The sequence below is a fragment of the Phodopus roborovskii genome, unplaced genomic scaffold (assembly GCF_943737965.1).
Source record: "Phodopus roborovskii unplaced genomic scaffold, PHOROB, whole genome shotgun sequence".
Taxonomy (NCBI): domain Eukaryota; kingdom Metazoa; phylum Chordata; class Mammalia; order Rodentia; family Cricetidae; genus Phodopus; species Phodopus roborovskii.
In genome coordinates this window covers 13,266,124-13,287,770 of record NW_026125391.1, presented here as the reverse complement: position 1 = coordinate 13,287,770, position 21,647 = coordinate 13,266,124, and the positions used below count along the sequence as shown (strand labels likewise).

The 21,647-nt window shown below is 37.1% G+C and overlaps 1 protein-coding gene across 1 annotated transcript in view; it reads right to left on the bottom strand.

Annotated features, from left to right (window-relative positions):
* Hdac9 (histone deacetylase 9) overlaps positions 1-21,647 on the bottom strand; it is a 757,858-nt gene that overhangs the window by 219,345 nt on the left and 516,866 nt on the right. Inside the window, exons 14-15 of the mRNA XM_051175100.1 lie at positions 17,466-17,599; positions 3,355-3,475 (exon numbers count right to left, since the gene is read on the bottom strand). Of these exons, the coding sequence (XP_051031057.1) occupies positions 3,355-3,475; positions 17,466-17,599 (255 nt within the window). The remainder of the gene's footprint in view (positions 1-3,354; positions 3,476-17,465; positions 17,600-21,647) is intronic.

Here is a 21,647-nt window from a genome sequence, read left to right as displayed (position 1 = left end):
TCAGATCATGACTCTTGAGGGGCCTTTTGCTGCCCGAAGTGAAGATGCTGGCCTGAACTTCAACTAATACTTCTCCCTATTTCTTTGCGTGCAACAGTAGTTCCGCCATACTTCCAAGATGTACTTGACCTCCATTCCCTCCTGCTTATGCCATTTTAGGGCAGGGCAGTGTGAGTTCAGGGTTAAGCCAAAGGCAGCATAGAGATGTACATTCAGCCTACCTCACCTTCAGGGCACTTGGAAAAATACTCTGCATTCCTCAGAAAGAAAGCAATTTTGGTTTTTGTTCATTTGTTTTTGTTATAGAATCTCATCCTTTATTGCTGTCTGGTGCAACTCACGCTGTAGCCCAAGCTGCCCTTGAACTCCCCAAAATACTCCTAAAGTGCTGAACCACCAAGACAAGCTGAAAAGAATTTTAAAACTAATACAGAAATACTGTTCATTATCCTTTAAAAAATTGCAGCTAATGGAAAGTAACTGTGATTTATTGAGTATATTTTCCAATAGGATGTCATTAAAAAGTTTGAATACAATGTATTTTCTCAAATGTCAGTCAGTTTCTGAAATTAATTAATTTTTTTTTATTTGTATCTGTTTGGCCAGGATATACGTAAGCATACCAAGTATGTGCTTGGGATCACCTGGAACTGGAGTTATAGGTAGTCATGAGATATCATGTAAATGCAGGGAATCTGATCTGGTTTCTCTGCATGAGTAGCCATTACTCTAACCACTGAGCAACAGCTCTGAACCAGGAACTAAGTCCTAGAACGTGTATGTATATTTAAATATTATGAGTATCTATATCTACCTAAGGTATAAGTAAAATCATGTACATCATATGCCTCTTCCTTGTTTGCAAGTTTTTAAAACATAACACAATAATAAATTTAGAATATATCCTGAAATATTGTGATTATTTTCTGGGATTAAGGTAGGGTGGTACCACGTATTAACTTCCAATTCACCTATGCTCTACTGATGATGAATGACATGCCAATTAAAACTGAAAAGAAGTTTGTGGTGAACTCACATGATCTAAGTGTGAGTCTAAAGAGACTGTACTGTCACAGAAGAATGCTTATTTTTGTTACAATAAGTGATTGACATGGAAAATTATAATGAAAATTCATGCATAACTAAAAACACCTAATTAGGAAGAGACACCCCCCCCTAAAAAAAGAGACCTTGGATTTACATTATAGTATTAAAACTGGAATGTGACACCAAGGATATGTGAATACCCTTGTTAAGAATAGACTTTTGCGATCTGTGCTCTGACCACAGTACCATTGCATAAACTTACTGACACACATAAGCAAGTGAGCATACACACACATGAATAAATTAATAAATACTTCTTTGTAACACTGCAGAAGGGTAAAGTTTTTTTAAATATTGTTATTCTTAACAAGGGTATTCACATATCCTTGAGTATTTTGCAAGTGTAAATCCATATCTCAAATATGAATTAAAAAACATTTTTTACTATCTGAGCTCATTATTTATGAGCAAGTAATAGAGGTAAAGAAACTGTTGTACTGCAATAAAATATTTTAAAGAAGTAGTCTAAAAATTCATTAATCTCTATGGGAAATAAATTTATTTAATAATGCTTAAACTTTAGTTATATGGTAATAAGATGAAGTAAGTAATTGATAATTTTAATTTAGTTGTGAGAAAGACATTTACTACATTTACTGAAGTTATTGTTTGACAGCACTATATTAACTTATCAGTGGACTGAAATCTGACTAACCACGAGGTAATAGAAAATGGCAATGACAGATGCATTAATGCTATAGAAAATCTTATACTTGAGATTAGTGAAGACAGTATTTTTAAGGTATCATTATATGAGGCCCAGAGTATCTAAGTAGATGAATAAGTAGTCACAATAAAATCTTATTTTGTAATCTATGGATGCTTTTCAAGATACAAAGGGTAATTGGAAGGTTTGGTCATTCTGAATTTTTATTTAGATCTTGCTTCTAATTCTAAAACAAAATTATCCGAGTATAGCATACATTCTACTTTAGAAGTGACACCTCCCATCTTGTTAGGAAGGATTGGGGTTATTTTAAGATGTATGACTTTTGTTTATATTGTATTTGTTTAACTCTGTGAAGCTGTGTTAGTGTGCCTGTCTAAAATACCTGGTGGGTCCTAATACAGAGCTGAATGGTCAGTAGCAAGGCAGGAGCAAGGATGAGTAGGGCTGGAAGGCAGAGTGTAAATAGAAGGAGGAATGAGGAAGAAGAGGAGCAGCAAAAGAACAAGGAGAGGAGGACAAGGACATCAGGGGTCAACCACCCAGCCATCCAGACATCCACATGGAGTAAGAGTGAAAGTAATATATACATATACAGAAGAAAGAAAAAAGCCCAGGGGGAAACGGACAGGTTAATTAAAGTTAAGAAAAGCTGGCTAGCAACAAGCCTTGCTAAAGCTGGACATTAATAACTAAGAATAAGCCTCCTTGTGTGAGTGATTTATTTGGGAACTGGGTGGTGGGTCCCCCCCAAAAGGAGCCAAAGAGTAAAACATCATTTAATATATTAGGGGAGTCCAAAAGTTGAATGGGACTGAACAGGATGGATAAATTAGACAAAGCATCTTGAGTCTCAGTTTCTACAAGCAGAATAGCATCATTCTGGTCTATCTGAAACAAAAGAATTACAAGCTACAATAATCCAAATTCCATAATGAAGTTTTAAAATGTTTATTTTAAGACTGTAAAATAAAATTATTTCAGCATATGTTTCCAACTTAGTTATTTTTATTAAATCTCTGTAGATTAAATTTTATTTTAAAATCTCTGATAAAGTTTTAGGAAAAAATCAAACACTGAAATGAATTGTAAATTATTAGTTTTCTACTTGCAATGTTTAGTTTTCAGAAGTGCAACATATATTTAATGGATTACATCAAGACTTCCAGTGTGGAACTCAGAAATGAGAACTGAAAGGTAGAAACAATGGAGAAGGATGAAAGAGAAAATTTCCCGAGAATATGAAAAATTCTTATGATCTTTCCATTAAAAAAGATGAGCAAACAAACTTGGTAACTTGAATATTTCTACAAGTGAAAACACACTGTATAACCACTACCCAAATAAAAGTTAATATAAAAATAAGCATTACACACTCTGCAGTGTCATTTTCTAATGGAGAATCCTCTTGATCTGCATTGGCTTCTATCTTACACAACACATTCCAGGCAGCAACTGCTGGAAAAATTGATTTTTTTTTTTTGTCACACTGCTTGCCAAGTATTTTGAGCTGACACCAGCATTGACTAATGGCAGTGCTGGAATGTGCTGTTCCTAGTAGAATGGAGGCCTATACAGACCTAGTAGTGTCCTGGAGTCCAGCTTCTGCCCATCCAGGGGGCTGGTGCCATACAACAGACAGTGATGTTCAGAATGAACAAGCTGTATTTCCTCCAGGCTGGCCTTCCGACCTTGAATCCGCTGAAAGAAAACAACAGCAACTTACAGTCTTCCACTGGCAGCACGCAGAAGAAAACAGGACCTCGAATCACATTTAAGATGATTAATAATGGGCTCACATTCATCATGCAAGAATGTGACATAGATTTACTTGGTAAAGCACCATAATAAAAATTGGAAAATGAGCAGATGCAAGATTCAGATAAATAGGCATCTGATTACATAAAGCTTATTCTCTTCTGGCATAAAAAAATAAACTTATAACAAAGAAATTAGCAATTGGCCCTTCCTTATAAAAGTGTATCTGCTTTAGAACCAACAGGGGTTACTGTTGATATAACAAACAAATTTATTACTCTCTTGTGTTACACTGACCTGAAAATATGCTAGAAGGAATGGTGAAATTAATACCATTAAATTTGACTGCATTGGATTTTCACTATCAGAAGCATGGCAATTATATCATGAGTATGCCCCTCATGGTAGTTGCCCTCCAGACCAAGATTTCTCAAAGTGTATCCCTAAGGATGCATACAGCTTAGGGTCTGATTATCAATGATCTGTACTGAGTTGGTATAGAAATTTGTAGTCAATATTTAGAAACTTACAAGACAACTGTCCTCAATTTATATTTCACTCTTAAAACAATCAATTTAATGTATTTTATAAAAGTATTATTGGTAACAGATTTGCAATTAAACAAAATAAATGCCACTGATAATTTGAGACAATCTAGACTCATTCAATGTTTTATATTCAAGCTCAGGAGAGAATTTCACTCATTCTAACAAAGAATTGACCTTCATAATTGTCAAAACTATGCACTCAATTAAATCTCAATTAGCCAACATGTGGTCTTCCTGGCTACATTACTCTTTTAGTACGGCCACAAACCTGATAATGGTTGTTTTGACTTATGATGTTAATTCATGCTTTGAAAACTGCTGTGTTTCCTAAAACTACACAATGTTAATGCTACATCTAGAATACACATGACCACAAGAAAGTTGTAAGTTAATACTGAGGCACAGAACTGTAGTGAGAATAAAAAGGAATCTATTCTTCAATGTTACAGGGAAGAAAGGTAAATTGGAAGAGCATCTCCCTAGGGACCAGGACAATCCCATCCTCAGCCTCCTGGGTGAAAGGGGATGAGGCTGTAGGCAGGCCATTCAGTGTTGATATATGGTTCATTGAGAGGGCAGGCTGGAGAAATGGCTGCATAGTGACCCTCACGTTTTACTGTGCAGGAGGCAGAGCTGTGCTTGTCATTGAAATAAATGATGAGGTCACAGTTAGGGAGGAATGGGCCACAGAGCAAGAGAATGATGGGAAGCAGAAGGCTCTCAAGACCACCTTCATGTCCCAAATAAACAAGCAAATACTTCAGGAATTTTCTTTGCCATAAAACTGAAGTTCTCTGCTTTTCACATTATCATTCAGCATTATGTAGATACAGTTTATAGTTCTAGAAAACTAAGGATATACTTAAGAGAAAGTATTCCTAGGTAAGAGGGGGATTCTAATTAAAAAGAAAAATTTGGTAAAGATCAGCCACTGCTCTGATCAAGTAACAAACATCCCAGAGAAGTAGGTGAATGGCTGGTAAACATGAGATTTGGAAAGACCTGGAAAACCAAATAATTAGAACAACTAGTAAGAGGTAAAATGAGAAAGAGAAAGATGTAGATCAAGAGCTCAGAGACAAAGTTTAACTAGAAGATTTCAGAGCTAGAAAGTTCCCCACTGAAACCATGGTAACTCCATGGTTTGAGTCATCTAAAACAGAATGAACAGATATCAGAAAACAGATAGCCAATCTTAGTTGCATAATGAATGACCACTTAGAAAGGAACCAGCAGCTTGTCCACAAACACATATGATATACGCAGATACAGTGAAACACCAACACATTAAATAATGTCAATTATTTCTATATTTTTAGATTCTTGGAGATTGAGCCCAAAACCTGTATATTATGGAAGCACTCTACTACTAAGCTCCATCCACAGCACTCTTACTAAGTTGCTTAGGAAGACATTGAACTTGCAAAGCTCTTGCCTCGGCCTGAGATTACAGGCTGTATCACCAGTCCATGCTAACAATGTTAATCCTATAACTGATGTTTAGACTCATGTTTTGAGTACTATACTATCCAAAACCCTATCATGTTCTCTCCTCTCCGTTCCTATTAAATTTTTTTTCAAGTCTACATTGTATTTTTGTCTCTGGTATGAAATTAAGCATCATTGATAGTGTTTTATAGCTAGTCACATACATGTTCATGATGTATACTCCATGTTTGCCTCAAATATTTTTCTTATTCTTCAGTAATTCATATACATTCTAGTTGAATGCCCAGCCATGCACCAAATAATAATCTGCAACAGGATTCAGGATTCATGGTGATAGACAGTCACTCAAATGACAATAATAATAAAAGGACATCTATTGAACTATACTTGGGTAAGACTGGCAAACAGGCAATAGGCCTATCACTCATAATCTATTCTTGCTTCATTATTAAAATGCATCACTGTTTCTAAGTTTTTAACTTGATAACTCATTTGACACAAATGTTGGATCCATCCATCCATTTATCCATCCATCCATCATTTAGATATATTGTTTGAAGGATAATTGTATCCAATATAAAGAAGCAACCATTCTTTTCTGTATTGTTTGTTTGTTTTGCTATCTGAGACAGGATCTCAGCCTGACCCCCAGGTCACCATCCTCCTGCCTCAGCTTCATGAATTCTGGGAATACAGGGATGCTCCATCACACCAGACAGGAAGAATTGATTTCTTGTCAATAACCTTAGCTTCTCCAGCTGCTGGAGAGAAAGAAGCAGTAGAAGCCATCCTATGACAGCTTCTCATCCTCTAGAAGAATGAGGTGAAAGAATCATTTGAGATGTTTGTCTTTCTCTGTGGGAACACAGTAGACAGCTGAGCAAGCTGAGAGTCCCCCAGTTGCAACTCTGTTCTTTCTTAGTACCATTGGTGTAGCCGGCTCACCCCACCCTTACGCTAGTCACAGCCAACTTTCCTCATACTGATATCCGTAGAATATTTCCCATTTTAATTTAGTCTTTCCCTTGTTTAGGCTGTAGATATTTTTATCTTGTCCCTTCTATTTCTATTTCCCATGTACTCTTTATTCTTCATTTATTCCCCCAAGATTCTACCAACAGTCAAAGGTCAAGAGCATAATGACTCATAAAATGGGGCAAAGTGCTCTGTTCATCTTAATTTAGGGAGATCCTGGTTTCCATTCTCAGAGATAATTAATCTGAAGGATGACTATGTGAACTCATCAATGATATTCTGACCCAAAGTAGTTTTAAGAATTCTTAGCATATTTGGACATTTAATGCATTAAAAAGTTTTGGTTTATCAGGGGAGATCCTCTATGACACTCAAACATAGGCCTTAGATCTTGGCCTATATAGGCCAAGCTATGAGCATTTATAACTCCTCTTTTGGTTTCCTAATAAGAAATACTGTGAGGTAACCTATGTTTATTGCTCCATTATCATGATCGTGTCTTGCCTTCAATCAGTGTCCACTGAAAATCAGGAAAGAGCCAATGCTTAATGAGTACCTACTCTGTGATTATGAGTATGATCAGATTCAACACAGATCCAAGACAGTTCGATACAGATTGGAAGTTTGACGAAAGTCATGTAAAATTACCATATCATTGAGTCTCACAATGGTTCTTTCCTAAAGAAATAGTCTTTCTGAAACAAAGCCCCTTAATGCAACATGATTATAGAAAGAATGTTCTGAACATGATCTACAAAGTCATACTGTGACAGGATAAAACGGGGCCTGCCCACACCCACCCACACACGGAGCACACACACGGTATAGATTCACATTTTTTTTTTCTGCCAAGGAGCAGAGAAAAAAGGAAACAGTTCTATTCCTTCCTCTCCTGTGTTCAAAGCCTGGATTGAGGCCAGTGCCCTAATCAGTTCTCATTGGCCCTGGAGGAATCAGAACCTTTTGTAAAATATAATAAAGGGCATAAAATCATGATAAAATGCATGAAAAAGCAATGCCTTTGGTTAGGGAACTAGAAATAATTTGGCAGAACAGATGGATTGCATTGGTTTGGTATTATTGAGGACATGAAAGGGCTCATTCTGTGGCGGTTCCAAACGAAGAGAAAATGTCCAACTTAAACTTGACAAGTCAAAGTACCTGCCTTCACTGGGGGGGGGGGGAAGGGGACTCTATTTCCTTTAATCATTTTCAAAGTAGTGACATATTAGGCAAAATTATCTACTGAAATGTCTCCATTTATAAGATTCCCTCCATTTTTTGTAAGTAGAGGGATGTGTTTATGTGTTTTTTTTTTTTGCCCTTCAAAAGTCCACAGAATTGCAAACAGTCAGTGTGTGTGTGTGTGTGTGTGTGTGTGTGTGTGTGTGTGTGTAGGGGGAACTATAAGTGACTTATTATTACCAAAGTTGCTTCTGCAGCATATGCAATACTTAACAGTTTGAGCATGGTCCATTGATTATTCTTGACATGCATTTTCCCCTGATACAAAAGAAGTATGCTCTCATTACTCATGCACAAGTATCTCTTAGTGTCACCAGGCTGCAATCAACTGTTTACCTATTACAATAAAAAACTTTTGGTAAGCCCTTTGGCTACTTCACCTCCTGACATACAGTTCTCCTGCAGTCACCTGTTTTCCTCAGAATTTTGCTTAGAACATGGAATGAGGAAAGGAATATAGTAATTCAGCAGGCATCCTTGTAGGTTTTTGATCCTTTCAGTTGGTCCCATGGAAATAGTGGATTGCAATTGTGAGCCCCGAATTCCAGCCCTAACTCTCCCATGTTATACAGTAACAATAGCTTTGCATGAGACATCTCCACAGGCCTTTGTTTCTTCATATGTAAAGCAAAGGTTCGAATAAACTATTTTGAAGTTTACATTCAGCATTCAATGCTAAAATCCTGTGTGAAAACAATAAAATGTATGAATTTAAAACTTAAAACACTGTTCACCGTGGCTTATAAATTTGCCTTGGGGAAGAAAACAGAGTTTCAATGTATGTTACTTTGTTTGAGGCAAGAGAAGAGGCTCAGAGATTTTCCAACAGGTATCCATCCCTTCCTGAAGCCAATATTTATAGGTATAATCACAACTGAAAAGAAGAATAATTTTTCATAGCTGGTGAGATGGTTCAATGGTTAATGGTACTTGCTATCAGGTCTGACAACCTGGGACCCACATTGTAGAAGGAGAGAACCTACTCTAATGTCACCTCTGACTTCTTCCACCCACACACAATAAATAAATTCCTTTAAAAAGATGGTTTTATAAGAATATATGTTCTCATGTTATGAGGGCTTAAAATAACCTTTCCCTCTGTGTGTGTGTGTGTGTGTGTGTGTGTGTGTGTGTGTGTGTGTTTTAATTAGGGAAGTCACATAATTTCTGGCTTTGTGTTGTTTTGAGGTGCTGCAGATTGGACTCAATGCATGGGGCAAATTCTTTCTAAGAATCAACCCTTTGGTGTCTCCAGTAAATTCTTGCAACTATAATTTATAATCTCTCATTCCTAAACATATGATCTGTTTCCCTCTTTCTGTCTGCCTTGTTAACCTTATGTTAGAAACTGAGTGTGTGCTGCAATCATCCTTGACATGTGTTGCATTTCAGTGTAAGATGGAGAAATTTAAAGGCAGGGTTTGGTTGCCTGCAGGTCCAGAGCTTCTGACATGATCTATTGGGTACCAGACAGTTAGAACTATTCAATGGATTCTCAATGGCATCTTAGGACAAGAGCCTCATGCCAGAGTGAGCAATGTGTTCTTCCCACTAACAAGTGAACTCCGGATACTGGGGTTAGTAACATGTGAGATGATGGACTATGAATGAAGGGTAGGACGTTCTTTTTCACGTCTTCTTCAACTTGCCTTAATATTAATTAAGCAATTATAATTCTATTAAGATATTTTTAAATGTTCTAAAATCCTTCAGAGATTTTAGAACTGGCAAACTGCATTTTACTATAAAAGCCTTCAGAAATAATGAACATATACAGTATATGTTTTTAATTTTTATTTATATCAAGTTCAAATGATTATGTTCATCTGAAAAAAGGGGGACCCCAAGATATGTTCCTTTACTTTAACTGTTCAATATGCATAATTTTATGAAACAGAATCTCACAATTACTTTTTAATTATAAATAATTTAGGAGTTTGACTTAACACACTTTTTAAAACAGTAATTATACATATAACATTATTATTTTGTGTTTATACACTGAAGCTTTTGAAAAGAGCTAAAAGCTACATAACAATTCATTTACTTTTTAAAAGTGGGATGTAGTGCTGCTCTTCAAAAAGCTCTGCCTCAATTTCCAGGTACATACAGAAGGACAATTTCTCCTGTTTCCTTTTGATGCTTTGTTTTTTCCAGAGTAAGTCTTACTGCTTTGCAGACATTTTAAACTTGGAAATAATAGAAATAATAGAAGTTCTTGTTATCATATGCAAGTGACTTTTGCGATTATCTATCTGGGCCCAGTGTAGTAGAACACACAAATGCTTCTTGAAACAAGGCTTCACATATCCCCAGCTTACAAATCACATCTAGCTCATTTGCACTCATTCTAAACCACCATATACTTAAGAGTCAATTCATAAGCCTCCTGGTTGGAGTTTGTCACTGCTTTGTGGTTGTGTTACAGGGCACAAACATGCTGAAATAGGCTTTGCGCAAACTAAACAGAAGAGTGAGCTGTTATATGCTGCCATCTAGTTAGCATGCTCTGTAAAACAAAGGTTTAATTGGGCTTCCATTAACTAACAGCATTTGTGCTTTGCAGTCTTGATGTCAAAGAAACAGTGTATTCCAGAGTTTTCTACACAGAGAAATTTATTTCCTTACGTGGTTTGAAAAGAGTGATTTAAGTTCAGTTTTGTGAGCAGGAAAGTGTGCTAGAGGTCCTGTCCCCAAGCTGCTGGGGCATCCTATGATTTTCCACTAAACTTGGCCTCTGCTTGATAAGTCCCAGAAGGGACGACGGTAGCTTGGTTATGTCCCAGAATTGTTTGGTAATTACTTTGTGTTGGCACTTGAATAAAAGAGTTAAACATTTCAGCACAGTGTGTTGCTTAGGGTTTTTTTTTTTTTCTTATGAATTAAGGGAAACAGTTATTCAATATTAGTCATGAGGAGGCAATGCAAATTCCACATAATATGCAATCCAACAAAAGCATTATAAAATGTTATTATTCTCAAAACAAATGTGAGAGCAAGCAAATGTCTGTGGGTGGCTTGGGGATGGGAGTTATGGGAGCTTCTGGAAAAACAACTACAAGTGCATTTCTAACAGATGATTGGTTAATCTACAATTTGTTTCCCCACTGAAGAGTACATTCTTCTCTTCAGGAGCACAAATACTTTGGAAGCCAGGCTACCTAATCAAAAAGCTTATTTCTGAGGAGGACTCTAAATGACCCCTCTGGATCCATTTTTCATGATGACCCAAAAAGTTGTTAGCTTTGTTTTTTGTTCCCAAGAGAATAACTTAAGTATGAATGATTCAATAGGGGAAAAAAATTAAATAGTACTGGCAAGGAGGACTACTAACCGCCTCAGCTTTTTACAAACAGTGCCACATCATGCCAAAAGAGGTTAAGCCATGTAACCACCGTGTTCTAATATAATAAGGATTTATGTTTTCTCTGGTGCTAATCAAGACTAGTAAGCAGAGCCAAATCACACTATAGCTCACAAACTAACAGCAATGTGTTTACCACAACATCCCTGGGAGTTAAGTGTATTTGTAAGCCAAGAATGTACATCTCAGATGTACTCCATTGCAATTATTATTTCATACAATATCAAAGATGGAAACAATCTAAGCAAATATCCTGCCTAACACCTTCATGTAGACATGAAAGAACAAATAATCAGTCAGGGCAAATGATGTAAGGTACACAGATGATTAAAGGCAGAATCAAGGTTAAATATAAGAGTGAATAATCACTTTTGAGAAATCTATTTTGGTTAATTTATAAAACAAACATTTGCTTCATAGATCACTCTTTTATTTGGAAAGAAACAATGCTTTTAATGTTTTAAAATGATGCCTTTTCTAGACTATCATTGTTACCTAATAAAATCTTCTAGTCTGTGGGCTAAGGAAAGTTGACTGTACTCTGCTAATCAGCAGAATGGAGGGTCCTGGGTTAATTGTAAAATCAATACAAAATGAAACCAGAACAACAGGAAGGAGGGCAGGTTGTTCAACACAAAACCTAGGATGTTTTCTCTGTCCTAATACATAGCATCACCTGCTCTTTTCTTGTTCGCTGAGTGAGCCCTTCTCGTGCTGTCAAGGCAGTTGAGACTGGTGGACAAAGCCTTAATCACTTTCTTTTCTTAAGCCTAATCAACAAGAATCTTAATACTCACAAAAAATGTTAAACTAGTCATTTAAACCCTATTACAACTTTGTATTATATGAACAGTTGATCAGTATCTGTCTTTTCCCCTTAGCCTCTTCCTACCAGAGGTGGCTTAAAAAAAAAAAAAAAAAACTCCAATGCCTGATAAGTACCAATGAACAGTAGCATCACTGTCACCAAGACATGGTGATCCCTCACCAGGTCACTTGGACATATATTAACCACACAAATTTTTTGTCCTTAAGGACTCCACAGTGAAAAGCACTGGGGTTGGAGATGAACACTCTGTGTTTGAACATCTCTTAGAGTATTTTGACATTAACATTTAAGATTTATTTTTCTGTAAACCCATGCTGATTTCTAATCATAGATATTTACAGTGACCTGAGAGAAAATGGGTCACTGAAGTAGAACTTTTATGATTTAGACAGTGGGAAGGTATGTGTTGGCATAGCTTGAATGCATGTTACTACTATTTGATTGTCCTTTTCTGTGAAAGTAAACATACTCTGTTTCTGATGAACAAGTAATTTGAGAGGACAGTGTCATGAGAGGACATTGTTCAGATTGCTAAGGAAACAAAGATAACCTCAAAAAGACTTGGCACTCAGTCCCTGGGGAAGTAGCCCATATGGACTATACCTCTGCTAGTTCACACGGATTAGGACTTGGATAGGGAGTTCAGGTGTTACTTCCTATAGCTCTTCACACACACTAAAAAGTAATGCATTTGGTTCTTCTTAAATCTATGGTGTGGCTTTTTAAGCAGTCACACCCACCAGGGCTGTTGGAGTGAAAGTTCACTCTGGAAGGCAGATTTTCTCCTTGCTTTGGATTTCATTAGGAGTCCACAAACAATAACCAGAAAGTCTTTCAGGGTAGAAGGCCTCCTTCTATTTCAACCAGCCAATGGTCTTGCCTATGCCTCTTCATATAATGGTGTGCTTTGTTTTTGTTTTCTTTAATTGCTGGGTTTTTTGTTTGTTTGTTTGCTTGCTTGTTTGTTTTTGTTTTACAGAACTAAAATTTTCAAAATGGATTAGTATGAGATAGAAAGCTTGGAATGCTTGCAAGAAGGTTTAATAGTATATTGATGCATTCATATAGAGAATTAGCTTGTTTAAGGAAATCCAAGGAAGAACATGTATTGCGCAAGCATATTTACTTAAGCAGTGGCTCAGGGGAGTCCTGGTCAAAGGTGTAGATGCTGCCATGTCTAAATGACTGAATTTCTTTGAAATCATCTGGGTGTTTTTTTTTTTTCTCACTATTCTTCTAGTTAAATAAATTGAGAGGAGAAGAGGAAGTCACGAAATTATTATGTGCTGTGTAGTGATCTTTCTGTATGTGGTGAATACGTATCCATCTCATTGGTTAATAATAAATGTTGTTTGACCAATAGCCAGGCAGGATATGGTTAGGCAGAGCAATCAAAGTAAGAACTCAGATGAGGAGTCCAGAGAGATGTCGGCTATCAACCATCTAATCAGGCTGCACTGAAAATAAGGTACAAAGCCTTGAGGCACATGACAATACATAGATTAATAGAAACAGATTAATTTACATATAAGAGTTAAGTTAGTTAGTAATAAGCCTGAACAATAGGCCAAACAGTTTGCAATTAATGTTAAGCTTCTGAGTGATTATTTAGAAGTAGCTGCAGTACTGGACAAAACAGAAAATCCTCAGTTTATAATTATGTTCCCTGTGGGTCTATATTTTACTCTCTATACAAGCAAGTCTCCTGGAAAAAACACTGAGATTTCTAAAACTCTGTTTTGAATATCTTCAAAAATCATTGGAGACAGCTTAGGTTACATTCTGGAGTACATAAAAGTGAGTGCTTTTTAAAAAATGCTTTTAGAATTACACTTAGGTTGAAGAATATAAAATCAAAGAGCAAATAAACTCATCTGGGCAATAATTGCTTCATCCAAATATACATGGCTGCATCATGCTATGATTTAAAAGAGGAGGGGCGGTTTATGTACATTATTGAGATTTTTTTGAGAGAACAGTTGTGCTTAGTCTACATTAAGAGCTAATCCACATCAGCCAGGGTGGTGCTCACCTCCAACCCAGGCACTTTGGAGACAGTGTGAATTACTTTCCTTTCTGTTGCTGTGGTAACATACTCAGACTAAAAGTAGGGGAAGAAAGGGTTCCTTTTGGCTTACAGTTCTAGAGGAGTAGAATCCATCATGGCAGGGAAGCACAGCAGCTATCAGAGAAAGCCTGGGAGCTGAATGGCAAGTGTTTCATTCATTCATAGGAAGCAGAGGGAAAGAAAAGAAAATGAGACAACACTATAAACCCTGAGAGCCTTCCCCTAGTGATAGACTTCCTCTAGCAAGACTCCACCTACAGAGTCTTAAGTAACATCCTCAAATAGCACTACCAACTGGGGATCAAGTATTCAAATCTATGAGACTATGGGGGTCTCTCCTCATACACTGAGGCAGAAGGATCAACAGTTTGTGGCTAGACTTAGTCTAACAAAACAAAACAAAACAACAACAACAAATCTCAAACTAAACTAATCAACTAACCAAATAAACAAATATATAAAAGGCAAGTTAACAAAATCCCTTGACCGGAGCTTTCACTTGTGTTCTCTGTTAATTTGGGGGTTACCTGTCATGAGGACTTCCACTGTTTATTTATGGAGGCTGAGGCAAATCTTACCTCTTATCAACTTTTCAATTGTGGCATTCCATTCTGTGGTTTGTATCAAATCAGGCTGGGTTGTATAACTCTAATTTGTGTGGTTTGAAACAATACAGTTATATATTTGAGGGACTGAAAAGGAAGGTTGACCTGAAAAGAATGATTATGATACTTGAAAATTTTAAGGTCAGTGGGAACTATACTACATTCCACTCATTCCTACATTACGATTCTTCTTATAAGCAGACTTCAGGCAATAAATCCCAGGAACACCACTACCAGAATGCACTCAAGTCTATGATCAGCCTTTGCTAATGTCCCTGGAAAGAAGCCAGCTGCCAAAGGGCACTCCAAAGACCTACAAGGCAGAAAACATATAAATAATAATGCTTAGGCTGACAAAGGACCAAGAAGTTGCCAAGCAGGAAAACATCTTCAGCCTATTCAAAGACAAGTCAGTCAGGTTCACATGAATAAAAGCATTTATCCATTCAGATCAGCCTACAAAAAGCCCATCTCTTTCTCCTACTTCATGTGTTCCATAGGGGATATTTGCAGAACCAGTTTGGCTCCCAAATTACATTATCCAAAACCATGAAATCTTTAAAGATAACTCCAAAGTAATGAATACATAAGCCTTTTGCCAAATAAATATGGATGTCAATGGCAAAAGAGGAATAATAGCCCTTTACTCAAGAAAGGAGGGATAAATACAGCTTATTTCCCTTCACCTTGGGTGTTAGGAGAAGTATCCTTTTAATTGAGAGTAGAAACCTTTATTTTTGTTTTTTTGGCATTTGTTTGTTTTTGACACAGGATTTCTTGCGTAGCCCTGACTGTTCTGGAACTTGTTTTTTAGACCATGCTAGCCTCAAACTCACAGAGTTCCACCTGACTCTTCCTCCTAAGAGTTGAGATTAAAGGTGTGTGCCACCACTGCCTGGCTGTAGAAACTTTTAATATAAAAAATGTTTAGTAATCCCATCATGAACATACAAGTATGTTTATGTCATGGGAACAGGTCTACACTGTTCTGAGGTGTTCAGTCACCTAATGAACTGTCAGGCATTACTAATACTTTAGGCTTTTACATCACATTGTATATTGTTCACCTTGTTAAGCTTTCAAATGAGCAAACAATGAATAACTTTGCATTTTCAAAGGGAAGGGAAGGATGAGACAAACATAGTTAATTAACATCATTTGGCTAAGGGAGTATTCTATCTGCTTCAGAATATCTCTCTATGCATCTACATTTCTACACATGTTTATCTCGCTGTCTTATTATTGTTGCTGCTATTTCTTTAACTCATGTCTTTCCTCTTCATCTTTCCATAGTAAGGACTAAAGTTTCTAACACTAAGCTATGTTCCCAGTTGTCTTTTCACTTTTAAATTAAAGGTTTTCAACTAAATTGTCCTGCCTGACTTTGAATTCACTCAATAACCAAAGCAATAGTTAAATGCAAATCTCCTTCATCAGGCCCTGGATTAGGTAAGGTCTAACTACAGATTTACTTTAACAAACTTGAATTTGAGTGGTAAGTTTGTTGACTGCATTTTGGGTGGCTAAAATAATGTACTGTTGTGAGTTTTCAAAGATGTGCTTGGTATCAGTACCAATAATATGTAAATAATATATTACTAACATAATCAACATCGAAAAACATTATCTTAGAACTTATATGTCACACAAATAGCCAGGAACAATTTCTATGTAACTTGAAGCTCCTAAAACTGTTTCTCATTCAGGTTGTAGAGATAGTCAGTGGTAAAGAGGAAGTTCTGTTCTTACACAGGTCCAGGCCTGGTTACCAACAGGTGAACAGTAACTTATAACTCCAGTTTCAGAAGATCCAATGCTTTCTGGCATTTGCTGGCATCTGCGTACCCATGGTATGTATGTACTCATGCAGGCACAGGCATCCATATGAATACAATAAATAATAATAATAATAAATCTTAAAGTAATTGTTTTTCTATTAACAATAGTGATTTTGATATGTTCTCAATAGATCAGTGTTCACAGTTATAACAAATGCTATTTATCTCCCCAGACTCCAACTCCAGAAAATGAGAACTGTGCTGAATTCCCTTCATTGATCCACAGAGAAGTACAACCTCCCGAATCCAACATACTGGAATGCTCATATGTGAAAACAGGAATGTTATTTATCCTGTGAAACTACTTGTCCTGCCAGTGTTTAGTACATGTCTCGAACACACACACACACACACACACACACACACACACAGCAACAAAACTTCTTAATCAAGAAATGCTAAAATAAAGCAAGAAAATAAATGGAGAGTATTTTTCTTTAAAAAATGTTTCAAACTCAAATATGAAATGCTACTAGGTTTTAGACAAAATTGGAAATTTAGAATAAATCAAATGAGTGTTACTCATTTATTCCAGATTTTGTAAATTTTATGTGAATTTTTCTGAATTGTTATCATTTTCCTTTTTAACCTCCAAAAGCCTAAAGAAACAGAAACAAGCTTTTTAGATGGGCATGGGAATTACCAGTAACCTTAAACCATGAGCCTAAGGGAATATTGGTAAAAATTAAAAAAAAATGTATTCAAACTTATCACAAAATGATAAAGGTATTCATTAGTCACTTCAATTAAAAAAGGCGAGACTTGTTCCAGTGAGAACTGTCAATCTTTAAAGCCTTGTCATTTCAACCAGGTGGAACTGGCAAGGACCTGAGACTGCACTATGCCTCCAGCCCATAGACAACTGGAAGTTCTGAACCACTTGCGTCTGACACCTCATCAATCAGTGTTTGCCCTTCGTGGTTAACATTTTTCTGCTACCACCCAAACGAATACTAGCCTCTTTATATGATTTATTTAGGTAAGCAAATGAGTGTGGCCAATTCAGGATTACCTCACATTTATTTAGCAGCCCAGTTTCTTGCAGCCGTGACCAGATGCTCTGTATCCTCCCAGCATGCTCAGGATGGGTGGTGGAATTGCCACAGATACACTGGTGTTTCAGCATCAGAGGGTCATAGGCAATCCCTTTGAGAGAAAAAAAGCACAATCCAAGGTTGAGTAATAAAAGGTATTGCTATGCATTACGGGATAAAATAATTAGTCTGAAGCAATTCTCAAGCTCGTGTTCTCAAGCCTTGTGTGTCTGAAAATGTAGGCAAAAACATTTACCCATGCATTAACCTTAGTTCAATAAAAATGTAAAGTGATATATAAATATGTATATGTATATACATATATTAACATGCACATAATTCAGTCCTAGCAGTATTCCAAATAATTCAAGTAATTGTGAACTCCTATGAGGCAGGTAGTCCACTTCAATATGGGTTATACTTTGGTCAGTGGAGTTATGAAATGAGCAGTTTTTAAAATCCTGAAATTATTTTATGAGTAACCCTGAGTTTTACTTCGGAGTTATTTCTTGGAATAAGCTGGAGGATTTGAATGTTTTCCCTAGTCAGTAGAGCAAGTCCATCAAAGTTGTGCAGTAAGCTGCTTTGCTTCCATATGCTTCTATTATATTTTCTAATGTAGAAGGACTATGCCTTATGAGAAGCAGATAAAGTCCGGAGTGAATGTGTACTGTTGACAGGAACACAGCCATGTCAAGGACCCTGTGCCTCAGACTCATGGAAAGGACAAGGCTTTGCTCCATCAGACCCAGAAAAATGGTAGAATCTTCTGGTCTGGTCTAATTATACATGTTAGGAAAGATTTGCCTGTAGCTAAAACCAATTTAGGCAGGAACTAGCAACCACAGTGTTCTCCTCCAGTGTGGACTGCAACCTGGAACTTAGAATTTCTCATGGCCTCACAACAGACTTTTCTGTTGTCATGCCTCTCTTGGCATTTTAGTCAGTAATGCCAGCTGGGAGTAGATGAAGTCCCCAGGGAATTTATGTCATTGACAAGAGCACAGTCATGTCAAGGGTCCAGTGCCTCAAGTAAATGGAATGACAAGGCCTGGCACAGGTACTCTATTGACAAAGGATTGGCCTTCAGCTTCAGTGTGTGTAGACAGTATGACTATAGCTTTCTCATCCTGGATGTGACTTTGTTTGCAGAAACATCAACGCTACCCTTCTCTAGAACACCTGCAACCTGAGACCGATCCCTACGGAGACCTACCCACCTCCTCTTTCAGATGTATATAGTAAACCTACTTCCTGTTCAGCTGTATATACTAAACCCACTTCATTGTCCAGCTGAATACAATACTCCCACTTCCTGTTCAGCTGTATACAATAAACCCAACCCCTCATTTAGGGCTACTGGTGCATCTCCATCAGAGCATCCAGCCTATTCACTCCCACTTTATCTCCACGTATGTCTGTGTCTTTGTCCTTTCTTCATTCCCTCACAGAACCTGTGGGGTCAACTCCAAAGCCGTGCAATGCCAAATGTAGATATTATGATATTGTGAAACTCTTTGTCAGGCTTCTTTTTAAAATGAGTGTCAATTATAATGCCTTCAGTAACAATTTCATGGATAATAAAATTTAGCATCAGAATTTAGTATATGTGATGCTTTAGTTATACCTTATGATGGCAAAAAATGTTGAAAAAATAATTAGTAGAACTTAATATAGGATTTTGGCAGGGCAAGGGATAATGTTATTTACAAACTGTCTTTTGTAAGAAACTGTTTAGCTGATCAATTGTCTTCCAATTAATGACAGTTCAAGTACACTCAAGGTGATGAATGGATCAAGTACCTTTGATTAGAATTTAAAGAACAATAATAAAAACCTATTCAGTAACTTAAAAATGCCAGCCTTTGATTTGGTATAAAGTTGACTTAAACAAATTTTCCTTTCCCTTTGACCTACATTACTATGTTAGAGAGATATTACTGAAGATGGGAAAGTGTTTTCCCTTGAGCATACTAAAATCATGCAGAAGAATGACATCTGCATTTTGAAACCATGTGGTAAAAATTATGTCTGTCAGAAAATATTGTTTTACTATTCCAAATAATAGCCATTCTTAAGGCTCACTGGCTTTTAAAACCTACTGCTATGCCTGTTCCTGATCTCCTCAAACTTTTCTAACCCTGGATCTCTCATCCTAGCTGCTGACACACACTTGTCTATCTGAATGCCCAAATCTTCCCTTGAATGCCTGATGGTTTCCCTAAATTCTAATCCCCCTGAATTTCAATTCTTGATCTTAAACTGCACTTTGTGCTCTTCATTTTGACAAGGGACTTCAATATCCTTTATTGCTCACAGCAGAAACCTTGCTGCTGTCCTCTAGATATTTCCTAGACTCCAAAGGTGTATCTGTTTTCCCTCCCAAACAGATCTTGAATCACTCACTTCTTATCTCCTTGGCTCAAACCATACATAATCCAAAATCTATCCCTTCTAATCTGGACTCCTGAGATAACTGGGAAGCAGGTCCTTGATTGTCCTTGTTCCCTTTGCCACACCACACTAGCTACTGTGCTTACAGACTTTCCTTCACTGAAGAGAGTGACATTCTATAAATACAGCAGAGATAAGTCCCTTCCCTCCTCTGTAGTTCCCTTTTCATATGCCTCTCTTAGGTTTCTGTTTCTACAACGAAGGCTTTTCTTACATTCCTCAAAAAGGCCATAACCCACCAGCTTGAGATCTTTCTCCATGCTGTCACATCTATGCTAAGTCCTTCCTCATCTGCCTTAGTGCCACTTCTCAGCTGGCTCATTCCATTTCATTCAAGGCTCAGTATTAATGTCAACTACCCAAAAAATACCACCTGAGATCCATAAATCAGATCTATGCAACCGGTATGTCTGACCTCATAGTTTTTCTCTGTGCTCCTGGGGCTCCTTCAGAGCACTGATGAAAGCGAAAGAATGACACATTTTTGTCAATTTTATGTTTTCTTCATTAGATGCTAAGATTTACAGAAGCATAGACTGTAGTTGTTTTATCCCTGCTCCAAATGATATGACAGACTTTGAAGACTCTCCATGGAAGACCTCACCCTCCCTGGGGAGCAGAAAGGGGATGGGATGGGGGTTGGTGGGGAGGACTGGGGAGGATGACAGGAGAGTGTGGGAAATGGGATTGACATGTAAAACGAGTTTGTTTCAAATTTAAATTTTAAAAAATTAAAAAAAAAAAAACAGCTTTTGAAGTCCCAGTTTCTCCAGCCATGTTTGGAATAGAGCACACCCTCCAGAGCGTGCTGGGACCAGTGAGAGAGAAACATAGGTGGCATAACCCAGGGACAAGAGGCTGGCATTTTCGTGAGATAGCCTTCCTTGATGAACTCAGTCAATAGAGCTGCTTGGACTCTTGGTGTTTGTGTAGCCTTCAACAATACACTGCCCTTTGTTTTATGCCCCTTATCATTCAGCCAAAAAGCATTTCTTTTACCTCATTTGATATTTGTATAAAACATTTTTGCACAATTTCATTTTGCACCAAATCCAACATGAATGAATATTCTTAAATAAAATAAAAGGAAGACGTCAAAACGGACGGGGCAGCAAAGAAAGAAGGCAGATAGTAAGTGCACATGTGTGTCTTTGATCATCCTTATCAAAATGATTTATGAGCTGCATTACATAGTCAGAGCTGTTTGATAAACTTTTCACTTCTGTTACACACTGCAATACCTGAGAAAATAATATGGAAATAAGCAGTATACTATCTGCCTCATTAAAATATATCCTTTAAGAGCACAACATATAATTATTTATGTTACTTAACTGTTTCTATTTTTCTTTGCAAATGTAAGCTCATTTAGATAATAAAGTTTCCCCTTTTAATTTTTTTTTTTACACCACACACTGTCAAGAAAACTAAAATTATTAAACAAGCTGTGGTAGCTACAAAGTACTGCCCTGTATCTGGAGATTGTAACACGAAGTCCAGGGGCTCCTGGAAAGGCAGTTGAGTTTAGGGGAAATGAATAACCTCTGGCACCCAGAGCTCCTCTGGCTCATCTTAATGATGTTTCAATGAGGTGCTAACAGGGAGATGGTAAGTTGAGACATCAGCCCCTTCCTTCTTCTCAGTCCCTTCCCTATTCAGTTTCGTTTTCCCAGAAACAGAGACTCAGAGGGTGGGGAAGCAGCCTG